We start from the raw sequence: 13845 nt of genomic DNA on the forward strand, positions 1-13845 counted from the left end.
ATGTTGTCCCTTGTGTCAGATGTTGAGGTTGTACTGATAAGAATTCACTATTTACATTTAATGCATATTTGCAGTCACGTTTATCCAAAACAACCTACAGTTCATTCAATGTTCAACAACCTTAGCATTGTGGCCATAGCACCATGCTCTACCAATTGAGCTACATGAACACTTTTTAAGTAAAGCAGCATCCTCCATTCTGATATTTCTTTTTAAAATAATTCTTTCACTATCTGAACAGGTCGTCCTCCTCCACGAGGTCCTAAAGCAGCCCAGGGACAGCAGCCCAAGGTGCTTGGTCCTCTGGAGAGAGTTTACCAGGAGATAGCCATACTGAAAAAGCTGGACCACCTCAACATTGTTAAACTGGTTGAGGTAAGGATTATGCATTTTAATAGACTTTCTTTCTTTCTTTCTAGACCTGTCGTAATTATTAAATAATCGTCTGATCGCGTTATTTGAGATAACCACAATTATTGTGCACTTCAGATTAGAATCACATTTTAATGGCCAAATAAAGGAATTTGAAGTTAATATATAAATGCCATCAACAGTGCATTTGTATGTCATTCGGTTGAACTTCGAGCGTCACTGAGCCCCACCGCGGATCTCAACCAGAACAGCTCCACTCTAGAAGAGTGCGTGAACCGCTTCTCGCGTGCTGTCAACAGAGGCTCGCGGCAATCTCCAGCGGAAATATAAACAAACCAATATAAACTTTGATAGTGAGCACAAAGCGCTCCGGTTTCACTTTAAACGATCGTGGAATGGCAAATATTTCTGGCCATAGCGGGTTCATGCACGTGACTTACTCTATATCTGTGGAGTGATAAAATGATGAAACTAAATCTCAAAGGTTTTTCTTTATGAAAAATAATATAATATCATTATAATATAATCTAAAAAAAATTATATAAAATCTTTTATAAACAAATAATATAAAATATTGTAGTTCCAGAACTTCCAAAAATTTCAAATTGACCAACACTAAAGTTGACCAAAAAGAGAGACATATTTGAAGTATTTAGAAATATTTTTATATTTAAAATATAATTTTTCATGTCATTCATAAGACTTTTAATCCTTAAAAGGAAATCATATACTGTATCCCAATTTTATTATTTGATTTATATATTTGAAGTTAAATATGCAAAAATTACTTCTTAAGATGTATGAAGTAACATTCTTTCTTTCTTTTAAGTTTAATGTGAGTTTATGCAATAGTTAACTAAAAATGAACTAACAATGAGCAATACTTTTGTAACATTTGGTAATCTTGGTTAATGTTAATTTCTACCTAAATTAATACATTTTTAACATTAAAAGTAGTTCATGTATTAGTTACATGAACTAAAAATTAACATAATCAATATTAATAAATGCTGTAAAAATATTATTGTTTGTTCATTATATCTAATATATAAAGTAATGTTCATATTTTCTGGGAGACTTATGTTCAAAATGCCTTTTCATAGCTGGGTCTCGGGTGCAGTTATAGGTAAACCTCAGGTTAGAATGGGAAATACATTAAAAACATTATACAAGGGATCGATTTCTGGATGAAGAAAAGGAAGTTAGAATGGAGGGATAAAGAAGGAGAAAAAAGCCCCTGTGGTTCCGTCTGAGTGCTCTTCAATCACAGCAGCACCCACATACGTCAGCAAAATTAGAACAAGAGTGAGAGAGAGAGAGCTAGCAAGAGATTCAAATCCAATCGAAGCATAAATAATGTTTAAAGAAACTTCAAAAGTGAGTCAGAGTCTCCCCTGGCCTGCCTACAGCTGATCCAAGTACAGTCTTGACTTGAAGTGTGTGGCCATTAGGAACAATGTAGATATGGAGCTCTGCTGGCAGTGAACGATGAGGTTCACCTGATGCTTATTGAATTTCATCACCACTGCCATAAATCCATCATCAGCTCTCTTTTGTGGTTACCTCAGTGTGGTTTAACTCGGCGGTTTGTAACTCAAAAATTCTTAAAAGGGAGGAAAAATTGCTCCCCTTATAAAAATATATTTGTTTTTGCTGTTGACGTTAAGAATGTTGTACTGTATACAAACAAACTTTACTGTGTTTTGGTGAACATTCATCTGTCACTTGGTAAAAGCAAGCCAAATTAGGCAGATGCCAACATGGACATGCACTGATCCTTACAAATTATGAACAGATCTATGTAAAGAAGAGGAAAGTACGACTCAGTCTGTTCAATGCAAGTTCATAGGTAAATTAAGAGTAATATTTTTTTTCCATGTAAATATTATAAATGTTTGATTTTAAGGAGATTTTTAATATTTAAAAAATTTTATGTTATATTTAGTCATCACTTGATATAAATTCTGGGTCCTGAAGCAAAACCTGATGTGAACTACTGGTTTAGCTTAATCATGCATAATGTGTCCTTGAGTAATGTATCTATAAGGTGTCCATGTCCACTAAGTCCCCTTTAAACTCTCCCTAGGACTTTTACGTCATCTTACCTAGACTCTTTTTGTCCTGCTCACTTTTTTTATATGACACGTTGACTTAAAGCCTCCCTGATGTATGCCACTGCTAATCAACAACTTGACACAAGGGATAAATTCATCTTCCCTTTTTCCTGAGAACTAAGAAAACTGCAAATTTGTGTACCCAAGAAATGTTTGCAAAATGAATGCATTTTTTACGTTTTGTTCCATAAAGTCATAAGCCAAATTATAAATCTCTTCCTAATAGGATTTCTCTACCTAGTAGTTTTAAAAATATTGCAGAGAAGGGTAAAGTATGTTCCTCTTAAAGGACCTCTTTAATGTTTGGTGTTATAGATGCATCTGTTATTAATGTTTATATCCATATAGTGTTTCCCAACCCAGAGTTTTGTTTGACAGAGCTTCCAAGACATTAACAATTTTAGAGATTTTATCATAAAAGCCCTTGTGGAATTTCTAATCATGTTTCAATTCCAGGTGCTGGATGATCCAGCAGAGGACAACCTTCACATGGGTATGTTCTTTTTTTGTCCATATACTTTAAGTGGTAATGTTTGATTTTTCAAGTCAACTCTTGTTCAGTTGCTATTGTATCAGTGAATGTATCGGTGAATGAAGATGTTCTTTCAAAAACACCAAGCTTGTTTACATGGATACCAATTAACTGTTAATTGCGAGAAAGCTGCGTTCTCTTTTGCATGCACTGTGTTCACGGCTTTCTCTTTATCCCGTGTACATGCAGTTCAGTACCTAAGCAGCTTCCTCCAGAGCGATGTAATTTCCCTGCAATGCTGGAGTAAATAACAAACATTGGATCCGAGGAAGAATTCTTTATTCTATTTTGTTTATTTTATCTCTTTATTTTATTTCCAGATATTCCACAGTTATTGCTGTGTTTGTTTCCTTAACATTCCATCACAACCTGGATTGGAATTGTGCTGCAATGGAGGGGTTTTCCTCTTATGTCAAACTCCGGGATTTCTCCAATGTACTTTAGCACATATACACGAACGTGGGGGACAGTAGTCTATATTTTAAATTGGTGTGTATAAATGAGTTTAGTTTATAGTGTACAGTATGTCCTTTTCCCACCATACTCCCAGAAACATTTAATTATTTCTGCTGTGTTGACTTGATGAAAAGATGTATGGCTCAATCCTTTGACGTTAGTCATCCGGTTTGTTCCATGCACATGCGCACTATTCAAAACCTGTAAGAATGTGGTGATTTGACATCCTGATAGTGATTTGATTGCTGGAATTCATCATGATGCTGCACTGTTGGTTGTTAGTTAGACATTCAACTGTATCATGATGAGGCAGATCACGAGTCTTTTTTTTTGCTTAAAATCACCTCTGAACTCATTAAAAATTAGTGAATTCCTATTGCTTTGTCGCTAAAAAACGCTGTCAGTGTGAACCCCACTGTAAAACAGTTAAAGGATGGGCAAGGAGGAGGCGAGAACCGGCTTGTCAACATAAATAATAATTTAATAAGAAACTCAAAAACACATAAACAAACACACGACGGACATGCCCGTAATTCTCTTTCTCTCCAACAATCGTCACCGGCCGCCTTTATCCCTCGCGCGCCTCATCAGGCCGATTGGGGACCGGGCGCGCGATATTCCGACCCGGCCCCGCCCCCCTCCGCTCCACATTCCTCCCGGCGTTATCTCAGGCCGGGGTGCCACCGGCGTGACGTACACTCCCCCATCCCTTGGGCGGGGTGTATCTCGCGTCCCGCGTGGTCATCCCCGCCTTCCTCGCCCTGGGAGGAGACAGGAGGGGAAAAACAACAACAAAATAGGCGAGGGAAAAGGCAAACACGGTGCGAAAGGGAGAGGAGAGAGAGCAAAAGCTCACTCACCGGTTCTCTGATGTACCGTCGCGTGGTCCTCGAACACTCCTCCACACTCAGGCGGACGACAGCCGCTCCAACCCCGGGCGAACCGGAGTGAAACCTTCGACCCCCAGCGGGTAGAACGCGCCTCCGCTTTTCTGGTGGCAAATGGGGACCCTCATCCGCCCCTGGCAGCGGCTCTACCGCTCCGGGCGGTCGGAGAGTTTCTTCCCTCCTCCCCTCGCGGACGGCGGTCTTCCCTCGACCCCTCCGCGTCTCTGGGGACGGCAGGGCACTCCTCCGCCCCCGGCAGTGGCTCCCTCGCTCCAGGCAGTCGGGGTATCCTGTCCCCACTTGCCCCGCGGACGACGGCCGTTCCCCCCATCCGGGCGGTCAGGCTACTCCGTCACCCGGCAGATGGCAGCGGCGCTCCGCAGGGTGGACGGCAGTGTCGAGGACTCTGCGACGGGCATCCCTCCTCCCTCCCGGCTTTCGGCACCAATGTAAAACAGTTAAAGGATGGGCAAGGAGGAGGCGAGAACCGGCTTGTCAACATAAATAATAATTTAATAAGAAACTCAAAAACACATAAACAAACACACATGACGGACATGCCCGTAATTCTCTCTCTCTTGAACAATCGTCACCGGCCGCCTTTATCCCTCGCGCGCCTCATCCGGCCGATTGGGGACCGGGCGCGATATTCCGACCCGGCCCTGCCCCCCTCCGCTCCACACCCACTTAAATCTGCCATTACAAACTTTACTTTATAATGAAAATCAGACTGTGGCATATTTCACATAGATCATACAGAGCAGTCCATCATCCTAATTGGCTGAAGTGGGATTCATATGTAAGACAGTGTGACACATTTAGTTGGCTAGTCTGACTCATAGCAATGAATATAAGGTGTTTGATGCTGTAGACTGATGGAGTGGTACACAATCATGAATGACTTCATGCCACTGAGCAGTGGTGTGAATAAAAGCAGACATCATGCTTATATGTTAAAAAGCATTTGATTTGCCTAAGCATGGGTTATGTGAGGTTAAGCCAAATGAGGGTTAGTTCAATCAATGAAATCTGTCACCATTCACTTTCTTTGTAGCATCACCATTTTTCAGAATGTTTTCCCTAGTGGTCTAAAGGATAAAGTTTAAAGGATTCAATACAAAATAAGCTCAATCAACAGAATTTGTTGTGTTATGTTGATTATTAACTTATTTTGACTTGTGCCCCCTTTAAACCAAGGTTACAGTAAGGTACTTACAATGGTAGTGAATGGGGGCCAATCCATAAATGTTTAAATACTCACTATTTCAAAAGTATAGCCACAAGACTTAAACAATATATGTGTTAACATGATTTTAGTGTGACAAAATCACTTACTAACATTTTCTGTGTAAAGTTATTTCCCATTTTACTGCTTTGTTGCCATGACAACGTAACACCATAATCTGAAAAACCCTATAACGACCGTAAAACACGATGATGATTTAAATGGTAAATGGTCTGCACTTATGTAGCGCCTTTTTTAGTCTTAGAGGTTACCAAAGCGCTTTACACTGTGTCCCACTGTGTACAAGACACGTTCACCTTGAACCTAAACTTGAGTTCTAAACTCTATTATATTTTCATTTAAAATTTCTATTATAAATGTATTAACAAACGCAATACAAACACAAATTTGATAAGAACACACATTTGGCAGCATTATTTTGGGAACACAAGGGAATTTTTTTGTTATTTTTGTTGTTGTCTTTAGTTCTTAATCTGTTGTCTAATAGTAATTTTCCACCTGGTGTTGTTGACGGATTCTTGGCGTGATGGCAAATGGGGCCATTGGAGATGGTAAATATCTGTATTTGAGGAGGTGGTTAAATAAGATATTTTTGATCACATTCTTATTTTATTGCTTTTTTCCATTTAGTTTAAAGTGCAATTTGAATTCAGAAATGTCTTTTGTTTATGTTTTTTGTGTTTCAATATATGGATTACATTTTTAAAGCAAAATCAATAAAGCAAAACAATTCAGGGACATACAGTAAGTATATTGCAATATTTTTTAAGGCAATTATCGCTAAAATAATTTGCCCAGCCCTATTTATGTCATTATGCTTGTCATCAACCCATGGTGTTACAAAGAGAAGACACAGAATAAGCATTTTTCTACCAATAACTTATTTCAAACATAAAAATGTAACAACTCAAAGAATATTCATAGTAATGTCAAGAAAATGAACATCAAGAAACAGAAATTAACTGCAAAATTCTGAAAATTCAAGTAGAGTATAAAACAAGAATCAGAGTAAACATTTTTTTTTTAAATTACAATTTAAAACTTTCTATAGTACAAATTTATTTTACAAAGTGTGTGTGTGTGTGTGTGTGTGTGTGCATGCGTGCGTGTGTGTGTGTGTGTGTGTGCTGTGTTCTGCATTGTGAGTGTGTTATCATCTAAACCCTTCATTTCTGAGTGTTTGTGTTTTAGCATTTTGGCTGATTTATTTATTTTAATTGACAATTGTAAAAAAAAAAAGGGTTGTGTTAAAGTCTCACCAGTTCATTCTTGTGTGTGTGTGTAAGTGTGTTTGTTTGTTAGTGGGTGTGTATTTTTTCAGCTGAGGATGTTTTAGAGTCTCACCTTGTTATTTCTGTCTGGGATTTTATTTCTGCATTGTGGCTGATTTATTGATTGTGTTTGATAGAAAGAAAATGCTAATGTTTGTTGGTCTTTCCCATTAATTTTCAATTGTCGGTCAATTTTGACCACGAATACCTAAGGTCGTTTTTTTTTTTTTACAACCACTTAGATTTATCGAATCAAGCCCATTTTTTTTTCTTTATGTTCTGATGGCAAATGGAGGAAAAGTCAGGAAGTGTTGTACTGCTCAGATGAAGAAAACCATTTTTATTACATTTTAAAAATATATTATCAGTCAAAAATGACCAAATACCATAGGAGTGTTAAACAACTAAAGCTCAGCTAATACATACCTTTTACAGAAGAATAAATTAAAGTTCTTTTTTAAAATTAAAAGATGTACATCTCAGCTTTTAAACAAGGGGTGCTCCTACTTTTATGGCATGAGATCTACTTTTTCATAATGCTATTACAGTAAGATCTACCATGAACAATTTAAATTTACATTGTAGGCATCATGATACCAACATTTCAGTAATCTGAACCAATACCAGTGAAATTTGATGATTAAGAAATTTAACAGCAGTCTCAAGTTTACATGAAAACATTCTTACATTCTCGTGGACTACAGATCTTTACTGTATGATTATAATTCATATTTTATTTTAAAGCTATTAAATTTATCCAGCCAAGAGCTATGAATGGTTTTCCTGTTATTGTTGTTCCTAAGAGGCACCCGGAGGTTAAATCCCTCCCGGCCAAGCCTGTACCCCTCCTGGGATCTCTCAGTGGTCCTCACGGGAAAAGAGGCCCAGCCAGGCTTGGCCCGTTCCCAGGTTGGCAAGCATCACCATGTTCCCCTCATCAGGGTAACCAGAAGGATTCTGATGACTTTATGTGGCATTGGGGAAGGGTACGTGCAGTCTGATACAGCTGGTCGCGTTTGCACGTGAGAATACCTGCCCGCTTCTGTATCAGCAGTTCACGTACACGGCTCAGCGCATGGCCTGATTTAAGTGGGAACCCTAGTGTTGCTTCTCCGACACAACGTCGAGAGAGCAACAGAAGGGGAACATCTAGGTTACGTATGTAATCTCTGTTCCCCGATGGAGGGAACGAGACATTGTGTCCTCCCAGCCACGTCGCTGAGCCGAGCCACTGTTGTGGCCGGAACATTTCCGGCTCCTCAGAAAAATCCTGAATGAACTCATCGTATTTGCCCACTTAAATACCCGTATGTCTGGGGGCGGGGTATGCAAATACTGTCTGCCAACTTCTCATTGGCCTTTTTTCATAAGTCAAGAGGCATATTCGGCGCTCAAGAGAGACCCCTAGTGTCGCTTCTCTGACACAACATCTCGTTCCCTCCATCAGGGAACGGAGGTTACATACGTAACCTAGACGTTTACAGTATATTCACGAGGAAAGCGATACCCGATTAGACAATTTAGCAGGAAAGTGCTACCTGATTGGTCTTATAAACTATAGCCCTAACCCCAAATCGTACCCGAAACCAATCAGGTAGAGCTTTCCTCATAAATTCAGTATGAATGAGTCTTCACCTGCCATTCTACTTTTCAGAAATCCACCCGCGTGGGAGCCAAAATTAGGAAATAAAAGTGATCTTTAAAAATGTAATTATTTAAGTAGTTTTTCTCTCTACTCACTTTACCATTTCACATAACCTGTTCACGAGATCGACCAGTGGTTGACCAGTTGATCATGAACGATATAATGAGCACCCCTGCCATGGCCCCATTCACTTCCATTGTTAGTGCCTCACTGTAACCTAGATTTTTGCTTCTTCTTTTTTTCAAGAATAGAAGGGAGGAGTCAAAATATTTTTTTGTGGTAATCAAAATTATGCCACAAATTCTGTTGATTTAGCTTAACTATTATTGAACCCTGAATATTCCTTTAAAATGACATTACAATTTGTTAATGGACTATCCATAATGTATTTGTCAATAACAGAATATCTATTTTTGGTATAATAGTTTTCTTTCTAAATAGACCCTTTTTCTCTCTCTGTTATTGCTGTTCTCCCAACAGTATTTGAGCTGATGCAGAAGGGGTGAGTATTCATGGTGTCCTCTTAGACCTCTTTTGTACATAATTGATGCTTTTGCTCCACTGTCTTCTATCCTCTGTAATTCCATTAATCACGCCATCACTCCTTCAATGTCTGTCTTGTCTTGCATATCTGTCATCTCTTAGATCTGCCTCAGTTTTCCCCTTTCTCCTCACTTGTTTCAGAGGGATTAATTAAATGCCTACTGTATGTTCTCACTTTCTCACTTATCTGTAATAACCTTCTTTTATTCCCTTCTTTTTCTAGTTCAGTTCATTTTTCTTTTTGTCACTGAGTAGACTAATCTTTTCAATACTACTTCTGTTACTTCTATTTCTTATTTATTCTGTTGCTTTCTCTCTGTCATTGTCATTCTGGAGGAAAAGCCCATTTAAAGGGCAGCAGTATTCCTGTTTAATATAAGACCTTATTCTATGTAAAACTTGACATTTTGGGCATGCAATGCAAGCTTTTACTTTTACCAACTGGCCTGGCTTTGTTTGGGAGAGAAATGTGTGATTCAATTTCTAGGTGTTTGTGAGCTGCTGCTTTGAATAGAGTAGATTAGAACTTACTTTGCATAATTACAGAATGGTCTATTTTCACTAGACCTGGCTGAATATATTTGGCCTTTCTGTTCCATCATGATTTACTGCCTGTGGGTAATGAATGAAATGGCCTTTGAGGACCCTGTTTTGTGCTAAGTGGAATTTTTGATTGTTTTTTATGTAAATCTCACCTGCAGAAGTGCACGCACAATCTGTTCAATTTGAAGGATTCCATAGACTGTTTGTGCAGAACTGTAGTGTCCCAGTGTCCTCTTGCTGATGTCCCAGCAGGGTCCAAAATTCACAAAGAATCAAATTTAAGTAAAAATTGGCTTAGGATTAGAAGTCATTTATACTGTAAAAAATCTAGATGCAGTGCAATGAATGGAAGAGCATGCAGGTGTCTCGAAATGTGTTTTTAACAGTTTACGTATTTAACTTGACACAGCGTCCTAAAAACGGCAATGACGTTCTTCTAGTGCAGGTATACATAAAAAAAACAACTTCTGAATTGTTTTTTAAAATAGCGTAGATTAATGCAAAAATGCCCATTACTCTGATAAGGCAGATACATTTATTAGGAGCTGCAATACATGATCAAATTGTAAGAATGATAATCTGATGTACAGTAAGTGACAAGAGCGATTCAAATCTAAGCATCTACTCAAGAAAGCATCTGTCATGACTTGCGTATCTTCTAAAAACTTTATTACAATGGAAAATTTACCATCAGAAGTTTGTCTAGAATGGCTAAAGTTTGTTTTCTTTTTTTCAGAATTCTATGCGGTGTCACACATAGTTAATGCTTTTCGCATTAGGCTACCAAAATTAAAATACGAAGAACAAAATGGCTTTCTCTTTTGATGTTTGTTTTTGTAACAGGTGCAGTTTCACCCAAACACGGATTCTTGATCATTTTGAAAAACAATGACCTGCGCTGTACAGTATATGCATGGAAAAACTGCATAAAAATCCATTGTCATAGGTACAAAAATATATTATTAATACAAATTATGCAAAACGTTGGAGCTGCTTCCTGGTGAGGTGCTAGGCAGGTGATCTGATTAAGCAAAACAAAGCATAACGTGTTGGTACACCGGCAAGGAGACCAGAGGCCATTATTTTTGAGTGGATGTCAATGGATGAGATGCTTAAGTACACTGAAGAAATTGCTTTTGTGAGGAAACAGCTTATCAAATAATTAATTGACTGCCTGCCTGCTAAATTTTTAACATGTTTTACTTTAAACAGTCCTTTTGGAGTGAACTTTGTGTAGAGTTTACTACAAAATAATTGCTGTTTTATAAGAGATGTCATGGACAATTTTGCATAAGGTAGGTTTCTGTTTACCACTCTATCCATATTCATTTGTATGGGATCCGCAAACTGTTACTGTTGTAGCGGTTCATTGACGTCAATTGACATGAAGACTCAAGTGAACCAAGTTGACCGTTACACTCACTCCTGTGGTAGAGCTGGGGAGGTTATTATCACCTCAAATTTAAGAGAATCTCTGGCCAGAGTTCGAATGCTTGAATCATTTCCTGATCACACTGCCCCCATTGACTCCTCTCCATTGTTGTGTGAAATAAAATGGCAAAAAAAACACAAAAATAACAATAATAATATAGTGTCTAACTGGTAAGAAATATTATGTCTGTGAATCTTTTCAAATGTTTTAAGCTGAGACCACAGCAAAAGGAAATTGTGGATATTTGTATTGTCTTTTAATGTGGACCTCTCCTAGGCTGAATTATGGAGCTTATTGCTCTACTTATCATTTCATTGACTATTTCTCCATTAATGAATTATTGTTCTCCGTGACTGCTTTCCTATAATACCTTATTAACACCTTATCAGTTAACTGACAATAAAGCTGCAATTGTGTGTCTCCCTGTATCTCCTCCACCAGGCCTGTGATGGAGGTCCCCACCGACACTCCCTTCAATGAAGACCAGGCATGGCCCTACTTCAGAGATATTGTTCTGGGCATTGAGTACTGTGAGTCACTTCCTTCATTTTGAAAGTCGTGTTCAAGTTGTTTGGCCAAATTCACCGGGGGTTCAGGTTTAGTTCTTAAGAAGACCACCGTGACACAGTTTTTCAAGATAGAAGCAAGTGGAGCAAACTCCTACAGCTGATATTAGTGGCTGAGATTAATCATTATTACTTATGTAAAAAATAAAGACCCAAGAGAGCTCTGTCTTAAGGAACATCTTTGTGTTTGTTGTTCTAACGCATCATGGCATCTTGTTCCACTAATAAAGTGAGTGAATGTGGTAGTGTGCTTGCAGGGTTGCCCCGGGGCATTAAAAAGCATTAAATGTTATTCCTACAAGCATTAAAAATGTTATATAGTTTTGAAAATATAATATTACCAATTTATTTTGAATATAGACTTCACAATTAATAACTTTGATTTGCTGTCGCAAAATATGTAAATTGGTGTGATAAACACACGGATCCAGTTTGGTAATTGCCTCCGGCCGTTGTAAAATTGACGTAGCGGCAGGCTGGGACCTGGAAGAGTTAGAACAGAGAACGTACATTTTGTAAAGTTGCAAAGAAATGGGTAAGTGAAAATTCCAGCAAAAGTGGCTAGAAGACAAAGAATTTAGGACATGGTTGCTTACATGGTTGGTTGTCAACATGGAGCCGTTAAATCTCATATGCAGTCCGATGGCCACAAATCGGCTGTAAAAGGCAGACAGCGATTAACTATCTCAAGTTACTTCGCCGTGACCGACAAAGTAACATCTTCAGCAACTACTACTACCACCGTAACTGCTGCTGTAGTGACCACCGCTTCCTGCGGAGCCACTACTGAAGGAAAATCGATCGAACTTTGACCAGCGTTTGGTTAGAATACGACGCTGCAGAGGTGCAGCAACACTCATACACATCAAATGAAGGTGTTTCTGAGTTGTTCCAGGGAATGTTTCCTGATTCGCAAATAGCCAAATCTTTCACATGTGGAAAGGACAAAACCAGCTACATTTTAAAATGTGGACTTGCCCCATACTTCAAAAATAAACTGATTTCTGCGATTAACAATGCAGGACAATTGTGAACTACTGGCTTCTGTAGCTTCAGCCAGGACCATATACAGGATCTACCTTGATGAAGAGAGGAGCAAGCGAGAGGGTGCCATGCGTGGACTTAAAAGAAAAGCTTTGGAAGATGAGCTGGAAGAACTGAAAAAGAAAAGGGAGGTGTTGGTAGAGATGTGCGCCACCCTTCAGAATGATGTCGATCAACTAGCTGAGCAGGCCAAAAACAAATCTAACACACTCGTGGCTCAAATGATTACAAAATCTAATACTATGAGGAGATACAAGGACAAATTAGTCAGAGTTGGAACTAAAAGTGAGCGAACTAAGTCACATGGATTACTTCTCTTATTTACACAAAGTTAAAACTGTGTAATTTCTATAGCACTTGAATTTTGCATACATTAATTTCCAGCCTTAAAAAGTTCTGAGTTTTTCCTTCACTGTCCAGACTGATAGAATTTGAGGTTCTAGTTGAAGGAGGTTATGTGTATTCGATGGTGGTACAATTTACACAAACAAATTTTTATATATATATATATAAATATATATATATATATATATATATATATTAGGGCTGTCAATCGATTACAATTTTTAATCGAATTAATTACATGGTGTCCCGATTAATTAATCGCGATTAATCGCATATACAAATATTTGCTGAGAAAGCCCCTCATATAACAATAATTAAATACATATATAAAAAATATTCAGATAATTAAAATGCATTAAATTCTTGTAGCAGAAGAGTTAATCATTTATAAGACAATACAAAAAGTGGCTTTAGAATACAATGTATTGTTTACTACCATATTATTGAACATAAGACACTGGCATACAGTTCACTGCAATCCATTTCACAAGTGAATTTGTCAATCAGTTGGAGATTTATTATGAGGGCCCAGTTCCTTGTCTCTGTCCACGCAGCGGTCATCAGTGAAAACACCCTCTGCACGAACGCGTTGGTGACAGGAATGCTCAAAGTCAAAGATATCAGAGCTATCATGTTTGGGGCACTGAAATACTTCAGCAGAGCTGTCCGTGAAACGTCGGTGGCATACCCTGCACTGTCCTTTTTTAGGGTCACCTGTAACTGGTTTTAACCATGTATATATTTTCTCCAATTATTTATTATACGAACAAAGACACTTTTTCTTCTCGAGTGCTCCAGATAGACCCATTTTTCTGTTGTAGTTTTTTTCCCAGTGTTTTCCCGCTCTGG

The 13845-nt window shown here is 38.3% G+C and overlaps 1 protein-coding gene across 3 annotated transcripts in view; it reads left to right on the plus strand.

Annotated features, from left to right (window-relative positions):
* LOC127634149 (calcium/calmodulin-dependent protein kinase kinase 1-like) overlaps nt 1–13845 on the plus strand; it is a 135485-nt gene that overhangs the window by 104735 nt on the left and 16905 nt on the right. For all 3 annotated transcript variants that reach the window (XM_052113567.1, XM_052113549.1, XM_052113560.1), the window contains exons 7-10: nt 242–375; nt 2943–2979; nt 9004–9025; nt 11483–11571. In XM_052113567.1, the coding sequence (XP_051969527.1) occupies nt 242–375; nt 2943–2979; nt 9004–9025; nt 11483–11571 (282 nt within the window). The remainder of the gene's footprint in view (nt 1–241; nt 376–2942; nt 2980–9003; nt 9026–11482; nt 11572–13845) is intronic.

The sequence above is a fragment of the Xyrauchen texanus genome, chromosome 4, assembly GCF_025860055.1.
Source record: "Xyrauchen texanus isolate HMW12.3.18 chromosome 4, RBS_HiC_50CHRs, whole genome shotgun sequence".
Lineage (NCBI taxonomy): Eukaryota > Metazoa > Chordata > Actinopteri > Cypriniformes > Catostomidae > Xyrauchen > Xyrauchen texanus.